This window comes from Nicotiana tabacum, chromosome 8, assembly GCF_000715075.1.
Source record: "Nicotiana tabacum cultivar K326 chromosome 8, ASM71507v2, whole genome shotgun sequence".
NCBI lineage: Eukaryota > Viridiplantae > Streptophyta > Magnoliopsida > Solanales > Solanaceae > Nicotiana > Nicotiana tabacum.
The window spans coordinates 187,623,811-187,643,383 of NC_134087.1; the positions used below are offsets into that span (position 1 = coordinate 187,623,811).

A 19,573-nucleotide genomic window follows, 5' to 3' on the forward strand; every position below is an offset into this window, starting at 1 on the left:
GCGTGAGGTAATGCTAGACGTTTGGTAATTTCTCCTCTGACCAGGATAAAAGATCCCATTAAAGCATCTAATCCCATGCATAAAATTGCATAGTATCACAAATAGCCACCCCAGGTATTACCCAACCCCCAGGAGAGTTATAAACAAATACACATCTTTCTCATCCACGATACAGAGATATACCATAAGACCAATAAGTTGATTCTAAATCTAGCATTTTGATGATTAAACCAATCCCTTAGTCCTAAGAGCAAAACAGGAAGAACAAATTACCTAAAGAAAGGGTCGTATAAGCAGACATTTGGAACTTTGGGAAAAAAATAAAAAACCTATAATGCAAACTAAAACAGTAACTAGCACTATACACACCCAGACCTACGAGGGAATGGGGAAAAAAATCTGGAAATTAGCTGCTATATGTAGAACCAAAGTTAAAAGTAATTTTCTCCACGGGAAGCACTTTGTTTTCACCTTCAATAACGTTGCGCCCTCCCTCTCCCTCTCCCACGGCCAAACCGGCCACCATCACCCCGACCATTTCCTCTCCGGCCACCACCAAAATGATTGCCTTGATTGAAGTTCAGACAACCATTAGTATTGCCTGGAACAATAGCAGGTGGATGTGAATTGTTGTCTCCTGTTTCTGGTCCATTCACAGGAACTGCAGCAGGTTGTTGTGAATTGCTGCTGTCTCCTGTTTGTGGTCCAAAACCACCACTACCCTGAAAATTCGCATTCCAGCCACCAACAAAATGATTGCTTTGATTGAAGTTCAGAGAACCGTTAATAGCAGGAACTGCAGCAGGTTGTTGTGAATTGCTGTTGTCTCCTGTTTGTGGTCCAAAACTACCACCAGCCTGAAAATTTGCATTCCAGCCACCACCAAAATGATTGCCTTGATTGAAGTTTAGAGAACCGTTAATAGCAGGAACTGCAGCGGGTGGATGTGAATTGTTGTTGGCTACCGCTTGTGGTACGTTAACTGGTATCTGACCTCCCAAGTTGAAAGGTAAATGTGCCAGTTGGCCTGGTAAGCCCCCCAAAGCAAATGGTGGTTGATTGAAACCATTTTGTCCGAATGCCGGCCAAGGTGCAAACGCTTGCCCTGTGCCAAAATCTGGCTGTAAAAACGGCAAGATAAAGTTATGAGGAGGTCCTGGATTGAATTGCTGTTGTAAAGGTACTCCACTAGGCAAAGGCATTTGAAACATTTGCTGAGGATGACATTGTTGTTGCCATGGCATGCCAATTGTTGGCAAAGTATTAGGTAAGCCCATATTCCCGGGCTGCTGATTTGGGATTATATTAGTCCAAACTCCACTTGAAGGAGCTGCAAAAGCAGGGGCCTGTTGCGGATGATGAAATGAAGGAACTAAGTCAGTCCTATTGCCTGACCTCTGTCCTTGGGAAGAACCAGTAACAGGTGGGACAAGATTTTGACTTTGCTCGACTGGTGGCTTCATAGCTTGCTCACATTTCGAGTTCTGAGATCGATTTCTGAATTTCTTTTTGTCCTTCTTCTTGTTTCCAACTTTCTCGTCATTTGTGCCCCTCTTTTTCATTTTCAGTATTCTCTTGTACTCAACCTCCTTCTCATCATCTGAAAATTCTTCATCCGTGGGCACCTCTTCATCATTTTCACCAGATGCATCATACCCTTTCTTGTAAAGACTTCCATCGATAAGGACATGATTAGCAAATTCTGGGACAAGAGAGATCAAAGTGCCTTGGTTGATTTCAGCGGGGACTTCGCTCTCACTATTGTATCTTACAATGTAGTAGGGGTTCTTGACAGGCCCAAAAATCTCGTCCACTATACCCAGTGGGGATCTGCTTTCTGTTATCCAAAGAATAGAACCATCACTAAGAGGATTATGCTTCTCCACCCCTTCTACAACAACTTGGGCACCAAGAATCTGTATTGCACCACATAGAGATCAAATAAACATTTGAATTAAGAATCTAAAATAATATACAAGCAGGCAGTGTCTGTTCTTGGCCCATCTGCCGAATATAATTACGACGCTAGCCCAAATACACAAAACATATACACTGATTATGTATATTATATGTATATTTATACTTAATATATAAAACATAGCTATTATTTTTTAGGGCGGCCCCTCTTTTTTTTTTTTTTGTTGTTGCTTTAAAATAAAATGATCAAATGCAGTGAGAAATACAATGTGATTTGCTTTTTTGTTTTGTTTTGTCTTACCGCTGAAACAACTCCAACAGGCAGGGTCTGGTGATGCGGTAGCAAAGTTGCATTCACTATCGGAACCGGGGGAAGAACCTGCAAATGCATGATTAACAAATGACTTAATATTTGCATGCCAAAATGATCATTTGTGAAACAAACCCATATTAGTATTCTTAGCTGCCTCGTTTTTTTGTTTGGAAGACACATTTCTTTAAGACTGTTATTATGTCTTCAACTGGATGACCAAGTGAGGAAACATAGAGAGCAATATTATAGTGTCAATAACATGCAAAACACTAAACAAGTCTACCAGACGATGACAATTAAGTCGACGGATGCAAGTCAGAGTTTACTGAAATGATTTATTCAGTACTTACACTTAAAAAAACTGACTTTACCAACCCCCCACCCCAAGCTCTTTCTCCCTAGTTCCTATCTTCTGTCTCCTCTCCTCATTTTTCATTTGCTGTCTCTGATATTCTTCATACCTAGGTTCTTTCTTTCTATCTGGATCTATAATGTATGCGCAGAATCCTCTAAATATCACAACTTATACCAGGGGGAACTGAAGGATGCAGCTTATGCACAAAAGATCTATCACCATTGAACAAGTCTAAGCACTATCAAAATTCTATATGTAAAAGTAGAAGGAAAATTATAATCAGACAAACAATTGCAGTCAGCAATAAGTCACAAGCTAACCTCCAGGTCAAAGTACACTACACTGTAAATGAAACATACTTACGTCAATACCACCAAAAGGAAACTATAACTTGATGATGATAACCACTAGATAAGCCTAAAAACTACTCATTTAAGCCATTCTCCACTTTCTGTATAGCCAAATACTGGGACTTGCCTAATGCAGAACATATGTTAACCTCTCAATACGACGAAATGCAAAAACTAGTCAGTCAAGCCCTTTGCCACTTTCTTTATAGGCAAAAAAGTCGGACTGATATGCCTAATCCGGAACATATGGGACTGACGAAATGGGTTCAAATGAAACAAAATAGATATTGGGGATTCATTATCCAACCCCAAAATAGATCTGCAGCATGTATCCATGGACTGAGGACTTTGTTTTTGCTTCTTTTTTGTTTCCGGTTTTTCCCCCTTTTTGTTGTTTCTGTAAATATAAACCTCAAAGGGCTGAAGACTATAACCAAGTAAAGAGTGTCTAGAACAGAGTTATTAGCTTAGCGGCTTACAACAACAACAAACCCAGTGTAATCCCACTAGTGGGATCTGGGGAGGGTAGAGTGTACGCAGACCTTACCTCTACCTTAAGAAGGTTTACCCCTATCTTAAGAAGGTAGAGATGCTGTTTCTGGTCAAAAAAATTGTTTAGCCGAGATTCGATAAACCACTTTTTATCACTTAAATGTCCAACATGGTAGATATTGTATAGAAACAGCATAATGCAACATTATAATCCATATGCATATGATGTTAGAGATGTAATCGTTACCGGAAGCTCGTTCTTAGACCTGATGGGTCCTTTAACACCTGAATCCTCCTCCTCATCTTCGCTCCAAGCAACCATCTCATCTATATCTACATCTACATCAGATGTTTGTATCTCACCTTCTTCCAATTCCATCTCCCCTTTGATTCCCCATCCCTTTCTATCCTCTCTTCTTTTTCCTCCCTCATCACTACTCGTGAACTCGGACAACGATGAACAAGATGAACTCTCTATATCAGACTCAGTATCACTATCACCACCTTGTGACACATCACTCGTTCCTGTGTTTTTCTTCTCACTTGTCACATTTTTTTCCTCATCCCTACTAATATTTTCACTCTCCCTAACAATATCACTACCACTACTATTTATACTAACTTTACCCATCTTCTCAATAACACCCATTTTACTCTTTTCAAGATTCAAATAACTCAATTTTTCACAACCCTCTACATCCCCTTCCTTTTCAACTTCAATTTTCCCATAAATCCCATCTATACCCACATCACCATCTCCGTCAACAGCGTCAAAAACTTCAACTTCCTTACAAATTCCACTAAAACCCACCTCATTATCCCTGTCAACAGTGTCAAAAATGTCAGTTTTCTCACAATTTCCACCAATACCCACCTCATTATCCCTTACAACGGCGCCAGAAACTTTGACTTTCTCAGAAATTCCACCAATACCCACCTTATCATTTCTGTCAAAAACTTCAACTTTCTCACAAATCCCACCAATACCCACCTCATTACATCCATTAACAGTGCCAAAAACAGCTTCTTCATTACAAACCTCAAATGGGTCTTGTTTCACATCAGCCATACTATCTACTGTGGGGCTCTCAGCAAGAAAATCCTTTAAGGAATCAAAATCAAGAAACGAATCAGCAAAAGAGCAAGAGAACTCGTCTAGGTCAGGGGTAAATATGTCAAATGGGTCAGTTTCTTGCTTAAGCTCTGAAGAGGTTTGATTCTTGATGTCTTGTTCAAGCTCATTATTACTACCTATTATGGGATCATCATGCAAAAAACCCACCATGTTTAAGGAATATAATTAGGGTTCTTAAAAGAGATTTCATAATAGTTTTAGGGTGAGAAAATGTGGGTTTATATATACGGATATGTAGAGTAACGTACGGATTTTGAACTGAGGCATTGCTCGCGGCAAAAGCCGGTTCTTAAACCCTAGGGTTTAAGGGTTCAGAATATTTTACAAGGCTAAAAGTTTCTTTCTGAAAAATAAAAGAAGAAAAGGCCACAGTATAACCAGAAGGGACTCTGCCTAGGTACATCGGGCTTTGGGCTTATAATCTCTTCAGTCAATAACATAAAAGACGTCTCAAATCCGAGCTTTAATAAAAAAAAAAAAAAGAGAACTTCATTTATAGCCCATCGGGCAAAACAAATTTCATCTGATAGCCCACAAATTGACCCATACAAATTATAGCCTAAAAATAATGATAAGTACTAGCCGGAAACTTCACTGATCGAATTCCCTCGCTGGAAAATTCTAGATCTAAGAAGATCTGGACTTTTACCCGTCACCACAAAACTCAAAATCAAAAAATTAAAAAAGAAATTCCGCTACTACTCTTATTGGTGTCATTGATTCTGCACTTTGAATCGAGAAAAGAAACTCATGCCTGGGTTTGGAACTTTTGTTAATGTTTGTTTGTTACTGAAAAGTGAGATTTGGAATTGTTCCGTTGAATTGAAATACTATTAATTTAGTGATTTGATGAATTGGGCGAAGCGAATTGACGAGTAAAATTCAAAATCCACTTACTTTGAGCTTGTGACTTTTGCATCTGTTGGTGAAATTTGTTTCAATGATTAAATCATTGCTTGGAAAATTGATGTGAACTAATACCGTCGCCAGCCAGTGGTCAATTCCGGCGGTGACTAGTAAAAATCAGTAGCAGCAACCTATAGGGAATAAGAGGAAAGCGAGAGGAGCAGTCATAGTCATAGTTGGCTGGCTGGATTTCGGCAGTGGTGTGGCATAAGGCAACGAGAGAGACAACCTTGTCTTCTTCTCAGATTTTCTCTTATAGTTTCTATGAATATGTAGATAATATTTTGAAGATCTTTGGCAAAAAGTTTAAAACTCCGGCGATCTTGTTACCATTTTTGGCGACTGTGAGGCCATGGATTCTGGTGGTTGGTTTCTCAATGAGAGGAAGAACAGAGGAGATGATTATGCATAAAGTTGAAATATCTACAAAACAGACTGTTATTATACAAAAATTATACAAAATAGACTGTCAATATACAATTTATATACAAATAGACTGTGACTGTACAATTTATATACAAATAGAGTGTCACTATACAAAATATATACAAAAATAGAATGTCATTATACAAAAAATATACTAAATAGACTGTCATTATATAAAATATGCACAAAATAGACTATCACTATATAAAAATATATTAAATAGACTGCCACTATACAATTTATGTATAATTAGCTCTCACTATACAAAATATATACAAAATAGACTGTTACTATACAAAAAATATACAAAATAGATTGTTACTATACAAAAAATATACAAATAGACTGTTACTATACAAAAAATATACAAAATAGACTGTCACTATACAAATAGACTGTTACTATACAAAAAATATACAAAATAGAATGTCACTATGCAAAAAATATACAAAAATAGTCTGTTAATATACAAATAATATACAAAAATAGATTGGTATTATACAAAAAATAGGCTGTTATTACACAAAAAATAGACATTTCGCAACGACGGATCCATCCGGCCCAAGGCGGAAGGCATGGGCGCACACAAAAATTTGGTACTCGCACGGATTTGCCGTTTTATGGCTGTAAAATGCCAAAAAATATGATGTGGTCATTTCGAGTGGGTGGAAATTGTTTCTTATGCCGTATTTGATGTCCGGGACAAATATTAGGCGATTCCACGACGGATCCATCCGGGCCCAAGGCGGAAGGCATGGGCTATAGCACACAAAAATTTGGGACTCGCGCGGATTTGCATTTACATATTTCATTCAATTGTTAGCTAATTCTTATCAGATCCAGAAGTACATTTAAAAGGTAAAAAAAGGTTGCTCTATCGCGCCAGGTGAGGGTCGAACCTGCAACCTTCAGCTTAGGAAACAGGCACCCTAACCACTAAGCTACAAGCGCTTGTGTAGTCATGCTTATTCCTTTCGGCTACTATATGCAATACGTTTGGGCCGAAGGGCCATTTTTGTAAGTAAGACAAAATATGGGCTATTAAAATTTTGAGGGGCTATAGCGGGTAGTTTGCTCATAAAAAAAGAAAGTAAAATTGTATAGCCGTTTTTTAAAATAATGATAAAAAATATACATTATATATATATATATATATATATATATATATATATATATATATATATATATATATATATATATATATGTGTGTGTGTGTGTTCGAAATTTCAGATAAATTTTATACACTTTTGCGACTAACGATATAAATAGTTTTGATCGTAGGCTAGGTCCACATAGTTTTCATAGTTTCTTTCCTTTTGTATAAGCTATTTAATAAATGGTTCTCTTTTTATTCTTTTTATTCCTCTTACAACTTGTGAATCTTTCGAACAACGGTCTAGAAATTCTTTTTGAGCAAATTATAAATTGTATGAGAAAATATTAGACTCGAATTTAAAATTGTAATTGCAAATATTAGCCCACAGTTTAATATTTTGTCTATAAGGTTGAGCAAATTAAAAATTATATGAGCAAACATTAGACCCGAGTTTGACGTTGATCGGAAGGGCCTAAGGGGTAATTTTCTCAAGATTATGTTTTCACAACTTTTTGAATAGGGACAAAATCTAAAAATTGCCTAATACATGAACATTTGCGTAAATTAGCCAAAAATTACTGGTAGAAAGCACTTCCTCCTTTAATGGGCCTTACTTAGTGCGAGTTCTAATGAGACAATGCCCAATGAGTTATCGCACACCGGGTATTAAATATAAAAGAAAAACGAAATATGAAGCATGAGATCTCCATCAAATATTTGAAAAACTTTTATTATTGTTATATTTAACGGGATTTATGAAAGAATTAAGGAGTAGTATTTTATTGACGCAATTACGTCATTCATAATGTCTCTTTACAGCTTGTTTGGATGGTTGTTACCCATTGTATCGTATCGTATTGTTACTTTAAATACAATGTTTGTTTTGATTGTTACTTATATTTTATTGTATCGTATCGTTAAATCCGTCGTTACATAACGACGAAATGTGCCACTTTATGTAACGACCGATTTGGTGTGGTCGCATCGTTACCTTGTCTTTTTCTCTCAATCTCACCCTCTATTATTATTAAATTATTTTATCATTTATTCTACATTTTTATATAGTAATTTTACGTTGTATCATAATTTTTCTTTATAATATTGCAAGTGTATTTTTCATATTGCTGGTGCGTGATATCATGAAACGATGACAAACGACACAATGTATTCAAACATTGTATTTATCAAACGATACAGTATAATACAATACAGTACGATACAATACATTATGAAATGATGCGTAACAACCATCCAAACAAGCTGTTAGTTGTTTCTTTTGTTTAAAGTTGATAATATAATACATAGTTTGTTTGTATGAACATTACTAGTTGAATATATAGTACTAGCATGATTGATTTTTCTGTTGGGAGAACAAACAGAAATCTATAACTTCTCCTTGGCAGCATAATAAAAAAATACCTTCTATTGCTTCTGCTTGGCTGCATAAATAAAACATTAATTTTTCAAAAAACAATTCTTGTAAAAAAATATATGTCTCTCAAATATAAATACAATTGCATAAGACGTATATATTTCCCAACCTAACCACCATTAACACATACATAATAATTTATTTTAATATATTTAAATCATCATATAACGATTAAGTAATTAGATAAGATGTCTAATATTATTACTTACCTATATTAATATTGATTAAAAATTTAATGTGTTTTGTGATTTTTTATATTTTAAGTAAATTAAATTGAAAAGCTTAATATTAATTTCGTGGTAAGTATTTGAATCATTTTATCTCGTTCGTTTAACTAAATCCTACTCCTAAAGAAACAAGAATTTTAGGAAACAAAAATTCCCAAATCCTATTCCCTATCAAATTCGGTAATACTTCCTTTGTCCTATAAATACAATAGATTATTAACGTATATCATTACACTCCCAAATTTCTTTGTATTCCTTTTCTCAAAACCTAACAAAACTTGTGAGAATTATTTTCCAAGAAATATGTCTCAAGATCACCAACGTCCCTACTACGCTACTCGTACATTACCAATAAATGATGCATTTCACTTGCAAAGAATGAAGCAAGAACAGCCTGATATTGGAATAATATGTAATGATACCAACATGTTTGAATATTGGGAAATAACAACTTACTCTGAGAAGGCGGAGGAATGATTGTCCGTTTTGTAGTGCCCACACACGAAGAAATAGTAGAAGAAGACGAGGAGGAGGAAGAAGAGGAGTTCGAGGTTGAAACAAGAACTTACTATGCTACTGTAATGGATATAGAGGATGAGGAGGAACAAGAAATCTGAGGAACAAGAAACATGTGCGATATGTTTATGTGAGTATGAAGATGAAGATACCATTGGCACACTTCAATGTGGCCATGAGTTTCATGTTGGCTGCAGCAAAAGAATGCATGTCCGTTCTGTAGAGCTCTAGTGTTGCCCACACATGACTGGTTACATTCTTAATCTTGTAATTAAATTCAATGAGAATAGTATTATTGTTACAATATTCTTTTTGTAAATTAGCCAAAAATTTACTATAGAGAGCATTTACTCCTTTAATGGGTCTTATATGGCGCCCGTTCAAATGAGACGGCCCCACTGAATTACCGAACACTGGGTAACACATCAAAAAAAGAAAAAAGAAAATATGAAGCATGAAATCTCCGTCAAATATTTTGGAAAAACTTTAATTGTTATTATATTTGACGGATTTTATGGAAAAAATAAAATAAGGGTTGTATTTTATTGATGCAATTACATCATTCATAATGTCTGTATAGTTGTTTCTTTTGATTAAAGTTGATCATATAATACTTAGTTTGTATGCACATTACTAATAGTTCGTAGGTCAAGTTAATAGAAACTAGATGTACTGTAGTCGCCCTGTCCGCCGGTGATATTGTCCGATTTGGGCCTAGACCTTACGAGTTTAAAATGCGTCACTAGGATCTAAAGCTTGTTAACTTATATACCCATAATCCCTCTTGTGTTTTGCCGATGTGAGAATCTGTCTAAAGTCCGGGGTGTTACATACACCCCCCTTATGGACTCGGCGCCCTCGTTGAGGTTTGCCCTACAGCATGGGGTTTGCGTAGACTAAACATTGAGGTTTGCCCTCCCTCAATTACTTAACTATATTACTCCCTCTGTTTCATATTATATGAGGTAGTTTGACTCGACACGAAGTTTAAGAAAAAAGAAGAAGATTTTTGAAACTTGTGGTCTTAAAAGCTTAAGGGGTAAAAAGTTTGTGGGGCCATGACATTTGTGTGACTATAAAAGCTTCTCATTAAGGGTAAATGAGTAAAATGAAAGAGTTTAAAGTTGCATTATTTCTAAATTTAGAAATGTGTCATTTGTTTTGGAACAGACTAAAAAGGAAAGTACCTCATTTAATATGAAACGGAGGGAGTAATATTCATTAAAATTTTAATGTTTTGTGATTTTTTATATTTTAATTAAATTAAATTGAAAAGTTTAATATTAATCTTTCGTGGTAAATATTTGAATCATTTTGTCTATTTCTTTTAACTAATAAATCCTAGTCCTAGCATGTTGGGGAAAGGAAGCGTGTGGGGAAAGCTAGAAAAAAACAAAAAATTCAGGAAACAAGAATTTTAGGAAACAAAAGTTCCCAAATCCTATTCCCTATCAAATTCGGTAATACTTCCTTTATTTGTCCTATAAATAAAATAGATTAACGTTGTGTATCATTACACTCCCATCTTTCTAAAATTCCTTTGTATTCTTTTCTCAAAACCTAACAAAACTTTTGAGAATTTTCCCCCCAATAAATATGTCTCAAGATCATCACCAACATCCCCACTTCGCTACTCATACATTACCAAATAATGATTTTCACTTGCGAAGAATGAACCAACTACAACAACCTGATATTCCACATGATCAAACAAGTGGAATATCTAATGATAGTACTCCAAACATGTTTGAATATTGGGAAATAACAACTTATTGTGATCTTGATATGGATATAGATGATAGCGAGGAACGAGCTGCTTGTTTCATCTGCTGCTTGGAATTTCAGAATGGAGATACATTAGTCACACTTCCATGTAACGATGTGTTTCATTTAGATTGCTTCAATCAGCGGCTGAGGAGGAGGAGGAATGATTGTCCGTTTTGTAGTACTGAAGTTTTACCCACACACGAAGAAATAATAATAATAGAAGAAGAAGAAGAAGAAGAAGAGGAGGAGGAGGAGGAGTTCGAGGATGAAGAAATAGAAGAGGAAGAAGAGAAGTTCGAGGTTGAAACAAGAACTTATTATGCTTCTGTAATGGATATAGATGACGACGAGGAACAAGAAACATGTGCGATATGTTTATGTGTGTATCAAGGTGAAGATACTATTGGCAAACTTCAATGTGGCCATGAGTTTCATGTTGGCTGCGTCAACAAGTGGCTGCAGCAAAAGAATGCATGTCCGTTTTGTAGAGCTGAAGTTTTGCCCACACATGACTAGTTACATTCTTAATCAAGGGCGAAGGTAGTGTTAGATACGGGTTCGACGAACCTGGTAGCTTTAGCTTTTGCTTAGATTCTGTATTTGTATTAAAAATTTATTAAATATACAGGGGTCATGGCTTCTCTGCAATAGTTTATAACTTCAGACTTGTAGCTTCTCTATACAAATTTTATGAAACATGCTTTACTTTATGATATTTGGTTATGTTTCATATCTGTGTTACATAAAGTAGAAACATTAATTTTTACTAGGTATTTTTCTCTTCTTGCAGTCTTACTCGCAATAAAGAAGATAAGTATATTTAAATTGACAGTTCTGCAATTCGAATTGTGACCTTTTAACAATTAAATTGTTATGTTCAAAACATGTTCTTATTAGAGGCTTTTGGATAAGGTCTTCTGTTTTAAGTTTACACTTATCTACGTATACCTAGGTCTGGTACATGATATCCGATAAATTGGCACATTTGTTAGGTTAAATTTGTAAAGTTATTCAACATTTGAGGGTAATATAGTTTTAAAGATAATTTAAATATAATATATTTTTTTTTATGTAAAAGAATCAAAATCCCACATCTTGATTAATTCAATATTAAATGTACTTCGTGAACTTTTATAAAGACAAAGTTCTTGTTTTACTTTGTCTTGCACAATTTTTTATTAATATATTCCCAAAAAGAATGATACATTCTTATATTTTATTAATGAGAAGCCATATAGATATTATAATATGCTTAAAATAATAAGTTTTAAAAATCTTATAGTCATATACATGTAACAACCCAGCCCTTAATGATATTGTCTGCTTTAGACCTAAGCCTTCACGGGTTTAAAACGCGTCAGGGTTTAGGCCCAGAGCGCACAATATCACTAGCGGGCTGGACTGTTACAGATGGTATCAGAGCCACTCTTGTATTAGCCTTGCCGATGGTGGCCGGCCAGAGTTAAACTGAGTTTAGGAAAATCCCGGCTTTACATAGAGTCTCACATCGACAAAACACAAGAGAATGCTGGGATATAAATTAACAAGCCTAAGATCCTAGTGACGGAAGACTAATGCCTAAAGCGGACAATATCACTAGTGGACTATTACATTACAAATGCTATAGCAATATAGATCATTAATTTTAAAAGTTTTTCTATCTTTCTTAAATTTCAGCAGAGTCAAACTATGACAAACAAACTTATAATTAAGGTCTAATATTTGAAACCGGAATACCATGATTAGTTAATGGAATGAAAAATTATTCTAATGTGGGGCAAGAAAATGACAGATGAAGCTTCTCAGTTATATATGAAGATGACTTGGCGTCAACGCGTAGCTGGCCTTGACTTTCATTATCTGAATGAATTACAGGGCATGTATCTTCATATATATTCACACTCTTTAAACATATTGTCATATTGATATTTTTGCTTCAATAAACTCAGTTTGAATCAAAGTCTTCTCAAATTTGTCACTTCAGGTTAGTAGCTATATATACAATATCTCTCAGTATATTTTCATTCCTGCTGAAAGTTGCATATCCTTTATGTTAAATTCAACTTTAAGTGAAATTGAAATTTCTATATAGCCAAACACTAATTCCGAAAAAAGGTAGATCTTTTTTATGGCCAAATGAAATTCACTCTTACCTCAAATACGGTCCATCTTATGAATGTTGAGTTGATGGGTACTTGCTGTTTGTCAACACGAATATCTGCTACTTTTGCTGTGACCAAAGGCGGATCCAGGGTTTTAACTCAATGGCTTGATCTTTATAATTTTACCATTGAACCCATTGCGCTTATAGAGTTATGAATCTTTTACATATATGTCTATGTTCTGTATTATAATTAATGGGTTCGGTTGAACCCCTAACTTGTTACCTGCATCCGTCACTGGCTGTGGTGAATTCGATCTGAATTGATGTTGGATAGTGATTAAAATTAGTTCTTGAGGAGACAACCATGAAAGTGGAAAGAATTTGGTTTTATATACACTGATGGTGTGAAGAATGTTTATACCATTTGTGTAGTTTGATTAGTTCCAATAGGTTAGCTGCTTCCATTTCTTTTTCTGCATTACCCAACTATACTCAGTATTACCCATCTGCAATTGACTTTTAAGTAACTTTTATTTTCATTTTTAGTGGATAGAAATTAAACTTAACAGGAAATGTTAAACTTGGCAGTCAATTTGATGGTTTTAGTATAGACGGTTACTATCTGGTTTGCAGCTTAAACCTTATTAGTTGTGATTATAGAGTGTCAGAGTCTCACATTAGTTGAGGATTTAAGTTGTAATATCTTTATATATTCTTGAACGATTCTAACCCCGTATGCTAACTTTTGGAGCTGAGGATTGTTCAAGACTGTATAAAGAGAATACAACTCATAGCCTCAACCAATGTGGGGCCTTGACACCTCCGGTGGTTTTAGAGCCAGACCCGTCCTTGATGTTGGGTTATCCATTGTTATAGCTAAATGTTATGTTATCCACACTTCAAATATGTAAATGTGGGCGTGCTGGGAAAGGGTTTTGGGGGGAAGGTGGGAGAGCTGGGCAGGGCGGAGCTAGCATGCGAGATACGGGTTCGGCCCGACTCAATAGCTTTGGTCCAAACATTGTATTTGTCTTAAGAAATCCATTAAATTTATACAAATTATTAGTTTAGAACCGAATAACTTAAAACGGACTACAATCCTCAACCCATAAACTTCAATTCCCGGCTCCTCCTCTGGTGCTAGACTCGGACTTTAGCTGAGGGTATGAGTCATAGTCTCTTGGTCCTTAACATTCTTAACCTCATAGACTATCTTTTAGACTTGGGTTAGGTTCAATGTCTTTTTCTTAGCAGTCTGCTTACATGAGCCACCTTATAGTTGGTTTTGTGTCTCTTTATCTTTGCCTTCTGTTGGTTTGCAGACATACTGGCCATGGAAATTGTTGGTGCAGTGATAAGCATGATACAATGTTTTTGTGGAGAGACCTGCTCGCATCAATCCATTTCCGAAAAATGTATGTATATGAGAAAGCCTCATGCATTAGCAAATAGAATTGAAGAAAAGATGGAATTGCTTAAAGCTCGGGAGGAGGATGTTAGAAGAAAGTTACAAGTGGAAAAAGTATGGCGCGGAATGGAGCCAAAAGCTGAGGTAAATATGTGGCTTACTAATGTAGGAAAGATCAAAAGTTCTGTAGCTTGCTTGCAAGAAGAAATTACTAAAAACAAGAGTTGTTTAAATGGATGTTGTCCAAATTATACGTCTCGATTGAAGCTGGGGAAACACTTTAATAAGAAAATTAAAGAAGCCGACAGGCTGTTGGCGCAGAGCATATATCCAGATGCTTCATTAGTTGACATGATGCCTCAGAGAGGAAACATATTACCAGCAACTTCATTAGTGGGAGAAACTGCTCAAAGAAGTTTAAAATTAGTGTGGGAGTATTTGAATGATGGACACACTGGGATAATTGGTATTTATGGAATGGGGGGAGTGGGTAAGACATCCATCTTGGTAGCAATTAATAATCGACTTTTGAGAGAGAGCACAGCTTTTGATAATGTCATTTGGGTCACGGCATCCAAGGATTCAAATGTCCAAAAGTTACAAAAGGATATTGCTAGAGCTGTATGTTTATCTTTTGATGAGGAAGACGATGAAATGGCAAGAGCAGCTCAATTACTTGAAGCCTTGATGCGAAGAAGAAGATTTCTTTTAATTATAGATGATTTATGGGAAGCATTTTCGTTGGAGGTTGTAGGAATCCCATCCCCAGGTTATGGGCATGAGTGCAAGTTGATAATAACTACCAGATCTATGATGGTTTGTCGTGGCATGGAAACAATGAGAGACGTTGAAGTTAGTGTGCTTTCTAAGGAAGAAGCATATGACCTCTTTAAACAAAAGGTCGGTGACGAGGTGCTAGCATCTCCAAGATTACAAGCTGTTGCCGAGGATGTCGCGATGGAGTGTGGAGGTCTTCCACTAGCTCTTGTAACAGTTGGTCGGGCTTTAAGAAGAGAAAATGATATGAGGCAATGGGAAAATGCATTAAGCCAGCTGAAAAGTGCAATGGGAAGAATAGAAGGAATGGAGAATCGAGTCTTTACACGTCTGAGATTTAGCTATGAAAGACTGAAGGACAATGTGACTCGGTCATGCTTTCTTTATTGTGCATTGTACCCAGAGGATCATCATATTGAGACTGAAGAACTGATTAAATATTGGATATGGGAAGGCATGTTGGATAATCTCGGGTATGGAGAATCCAAGATGCTGCAGGGAAAGATGATATTAGATGAACTGAAAAACGCGTGTCTGTTAGAGATCGGCTGTCAAGAAGGTAGTTTGAATGAATTTGTCAAAATGCATGACCTCATTAGGGATATGGCAATAGCTGTTACAAGAGTGAATCCACTGTTTATGATCCGAGCAGGAAGTGGAATTCGTGTCCCACCAGTTGAGAATGAATGGCTTGTAGGCCTTGAAAGAATCTCCTTAATGAGAAATGATTTGAGCACTTTGAGTTTTGAACCGAGATGCCCTCAGCTAACTACCTTGCTCTTGCAGTATAATTCATTGTCCAAGGGCATACTTCCTTCTTTCTTTAACCATCTAGGAAGTCTCAAAGTTCTGGACTTATCTTACACAGGCATCGCTAGGTTACCCGAGTCACTTTCGAATCTGGAAAACCTCCATGCTCTGCTACTACGCAGTTGTTGGAACTTGCGTTACGTGCCAACAATGGAAAGGCTCAAGGAGCTGAGGGTTTTGGATCTCTCTTCTACATCAATCGAGTGTACGCCACAGGGAATGGAAATGTTACTCAATCTGAAGCATCTGGATCTCTCCTACACTACTGTTGATGGATTTGATATTCGAATTTTAGGAACATTCAGGTTTTTGGAAGACCTCTTAACGATTGGTTTATGGCAACCTCTAATGTTCGGTTTGGATTTTGTTAATGTCGTGGCAAGCTGCACCAACTTGGCAAACCTTGAAGCCAATTTCAGCACTTTGCACGACTTCAATCGTTATGTCTTGTCAGGTCACTGGAGCATGCTTGAGAGTTTCAAATTTTGTTTAGGCTATCCTCAATCTTCTAAATTACCTGGAAAAAATAGTGTAGGATTTTTCGGGATTCACATCGTTGAAATGGAAGCCCCTTCTTGGTTGCCAACGATACTTGAATTGGCCGTTCATGAATGCTCTGGTATCACTCACTTACCAATGTTTATTATGAACGCCTCTTCCCACCTAAAACATTGCAAAATAAAGTATTGCGACGAGATGGAATGGATTATAACTTCCGAGTGGGGCACATTTCCCGAATTAGAGTTGCTAGAGATCGAGGGTCTGAGCAGACTGCAAAATATATGCAAGGGGATTCCACCAGCGGGCACTCTTTCAACACTTAAAGTGTTGAATGTTACTGCCTGTGATAATCTCACTACTCTGCTGCCACTTGAGTTAGTGCAGCAACTCAACAACCTTGAAGAGATTGAATTGCGAAGCTGTCTAATGCTGGAGGAGATTGTTACAGAAGCAGAAAGTGAAGAGGTCATTCAAGAGAACGACAATGAAGTGGTCCTCCCAAGTTTGCAAAAATTAAGATTAGTTTCTATACCAAGACTGAGAAGCATATGCAGAGGTCCGATGATTTGTGATTCCTTAACGACTATTGAAGTCATAGATTGTCCGGAGCTGGAAATAATTCCCTTCTTTCTGGAAATAAGGCAGCAACTAGCTGACTCTCTCAAACAGATAAAAGGAAGCAGAAGGTGGTGGTGGACATTAGAGCGGAACCACCCTATTGCCACGTCTCTCCTTGCTCCACTCTTTAAACCTGAATCTGCTCCTAATGAAGACATTAGGGTTGATTCCAACACCATAAACAGTTATGGTGGCAGCTCGGGGAGTTCTTCTTTTGGGCCGCGATAATATTCTTACTGTAAGTAATAAGCTTGCACTCTCTTAAAGACTCTCTCAGGGATTTTGAACTGTTATTTAATCAGAATTGATTTGAAGTCAAAAGTTTTTAATTTTGTGAATCATGTTTCTTATTCAACACAATAGGAGAACGGATATAGAGCGTTGACTGAGTAGGCAAATATCTGAATAGGAGAACGGATATGGCTATTTCTGGCAGGAAACCTCAAGAACCATTTAATATTGTAATAGATGCACTTATGCGTTGTTTTGGTTACAGTTTTATTGTCCTGGATTATCTCCCTATTACAGTCACGCTACAAGCTCTGGTAGTTCTTCTTTCGGGCCACAATAACTTTCTCATGGTAAGAAACAAGCTTACACTCTCTTAAAGACTCTTTAGGGATTTCAAATTGTTATATGATCAACATTGATTTGAAGTCACAAGTACTGAATATTTTTGAATCAATTTTTTTTGTTCACCTCTAAGATAGTGGACATATTGTGTTGAGTGAGTAGGCCAATTATCTGAAAAATTGTGTTATGCCTAATGGCTAATCCTGGCAGGAACTTTAGAAAAAACAAAAAAAAGGGATTGTAATGGAACGACTTATGCCTTGTTTACTTTGCAGTTTATCCCGACTTGTTTCCTACTAAGCTATTATGCGTTTCTTTCTTCTATTTTATTAAATAAAGAACAGTGCTGTCGCCTATATCATATCAAACTTTTGTCGTCGTGTTTAATATTTTGGTTGTTTTTGAGTCCTCGTAACGAAAATGAAGAGGGGATTATTAGGTGAGTTTTTCTTATTGTCATAGAAACCCATGATTTCAAGAAGTGATTTTTCATTATTTTAGCTGCATGCACATTTTTAGTGATGAATCAGTCCAAATTAGCAGAGATTATTTTTATGCATCTTTCAATTATCATTTCAGGAGAAAATTCAGTAAAATACCCTTTTTCTAAGTCCAGACCTTGCCAGTGTCTCAACATGGTTCTGGACACGATCAGCTCCAGTTTGGTTTGGCTCCAGCAGGTGCAGTCTATCTCGGCTGATTCCTCTCCATGAAACAGGCCTAGAGTTTGCACAATCAGTAGGTCTTCGCCTCAGGCGCTCACCTTCTGTACAATCTGTCGTGCAGCTGAGAGATCCGTAGACACGATTGGAATGTTGTATATAGCTACTCATAGACAAGCTCCCATCATCACTCTTTCTCTGGCTTGAGACACCTTTTCTGGACCTTCATCAGATTTCAGGGGAACGTGGTTGGGTCGACCCCATCCTTCCCACTGGATGCCCCTGAAATTGGGCCGGTCATAGCCCACATCCCGCCTGATGGTGCCCAGACCTTTCCCATTCGGGTGATCAGCAGCAGCATACAGATAAAGGATACTGTTTTCATTTGCACTGTTAATGTAAATGTTCTGATCATTTGTTAAAGTCAAGGCCATTTCAAGTAGCAAAATCTGCAACTTCTTTAGCGAGTCAGCAGCTTCATCAAGTGAAGGCCTTTCCAGCGGATGAATGACAATGCATCCACAACACCAGGACGAGGATGAGCACTCGAGTGCTGCTCTCAAGGTTTATGCCTTCATAGGCTGCAGCAGCCATGGCTAGCACGTACAGTTTGGTGCGAAGGGCTATAAAATGAAACAACTTGTGTTATCATGAGCAACATCTATGATGCAATTGTGTAGTTAACTCTGTTGTAATCGCGAGCTTGAAATATGTTCACGATGACAGTTTCTGCATCGATCTTGGCAGCACTTTCAATGGATTCAAGAGCTTGTTTAATTTGTCGCATGATTTAGATATGTAGACTTTGCAACATATAGCAACAATTGTATTACAGTTTTCTTCTTGTCCTTGCACAGTCGAAATAGAGCCGTCAAAATGGGCTTGGCCCGTGAGGCCAGTCCAACCCAACCCGCTACTTGGGTAGGGTTGGGCTAGGATTTTTTGAGCCCATTTAAAACCGAGGCTTATAGGCCCGCCCAAGTCAACCCACTAGCCCTTGAGGCTTGACCGAGGTTGGGCCTGGGCCGGCCCGTGGGCCAAAAATTAATTAAATTCAAATTAATTAACTATTAAATATTTAAAAAAAGTAAAAACTAAGAATACCATTAACTATAATCCTAATTCCCCAACCCTAGATTGCTCATTTACCCTTCCATATCAATTAGAATTTAGATTTTTGACATGCAT

General features: G+C 36.9%; 2 protein-coding genes across 9 annotated transcripts; one reads left to right on the forward strand and one right to left on the reverse strand.

Moving 5' to 3' along the window:
- Positions 1-339: 339 nt before the first annotated feature.
- LOC107803124 (uncharacterized) lies at positions 340-4,851 on the reverse strand. The gene is made up of 3 exons (XM_016626755.2): positions 3,675-4,851; positions 2,219-2,296; positions 340-1,916 (listed from the first exon to the last, which is right to left on the reverse strand). Exons 1-3 carry the CDS (start codon positions 4,710-4,712, stop codon positions 474-476), a joined length of 2,559 nt encoding a protein of 852 aa, XP_016482241.2. The 5' UTR covers positions 4,713-4,851; the 3' UTR covers positions 340-473.
- A 7,917-nt stretch (positions 4,852-12,768) lies between these two features.
- LOC107803125 (disease resistance protein At4g27190) lies at positions 12,769-19,217 on the forward strand. 8 transcript variants are annotated; one of them, XR_001651962.2, is made up of 4 exons: positions 12,769-12,916; positions 14,359-17,388; positions 17,647-17,731; positions 18,303-19,217. XR_001651962.2 is itself a non-coding variant. In XM_016626758.2 (3 exons), the coding sequence occupies exon 2, from the start codon at positions 14,370-14,372 to the stop codon at positions 17,376-17,378; it is 3,009 nt and encodes a 1,002-aa protein (XP_016482244.1). In that variant the 5' UTR covers positions 12,769-12,916; positions 14,359-14,369; the 3' UTR covers positions 17,379-17,388; positions 17,647-19,217. The 8 variants fall into 8 exon arrangements, 4 of the variants coding, with proteins under 4 accessions (XP_016482244.1, XP_016482245.1, XP_075076043.1 ...); XR_012694380.1 differs by having other exon boundaries at positions 18,340-19,217; XR_001651961.2 differs by having other exon boundaries at positions 14,359-17,731.
- The last annotated feature ends 356 nt before the right edge of the window (positions 19,218-19,573 follow it).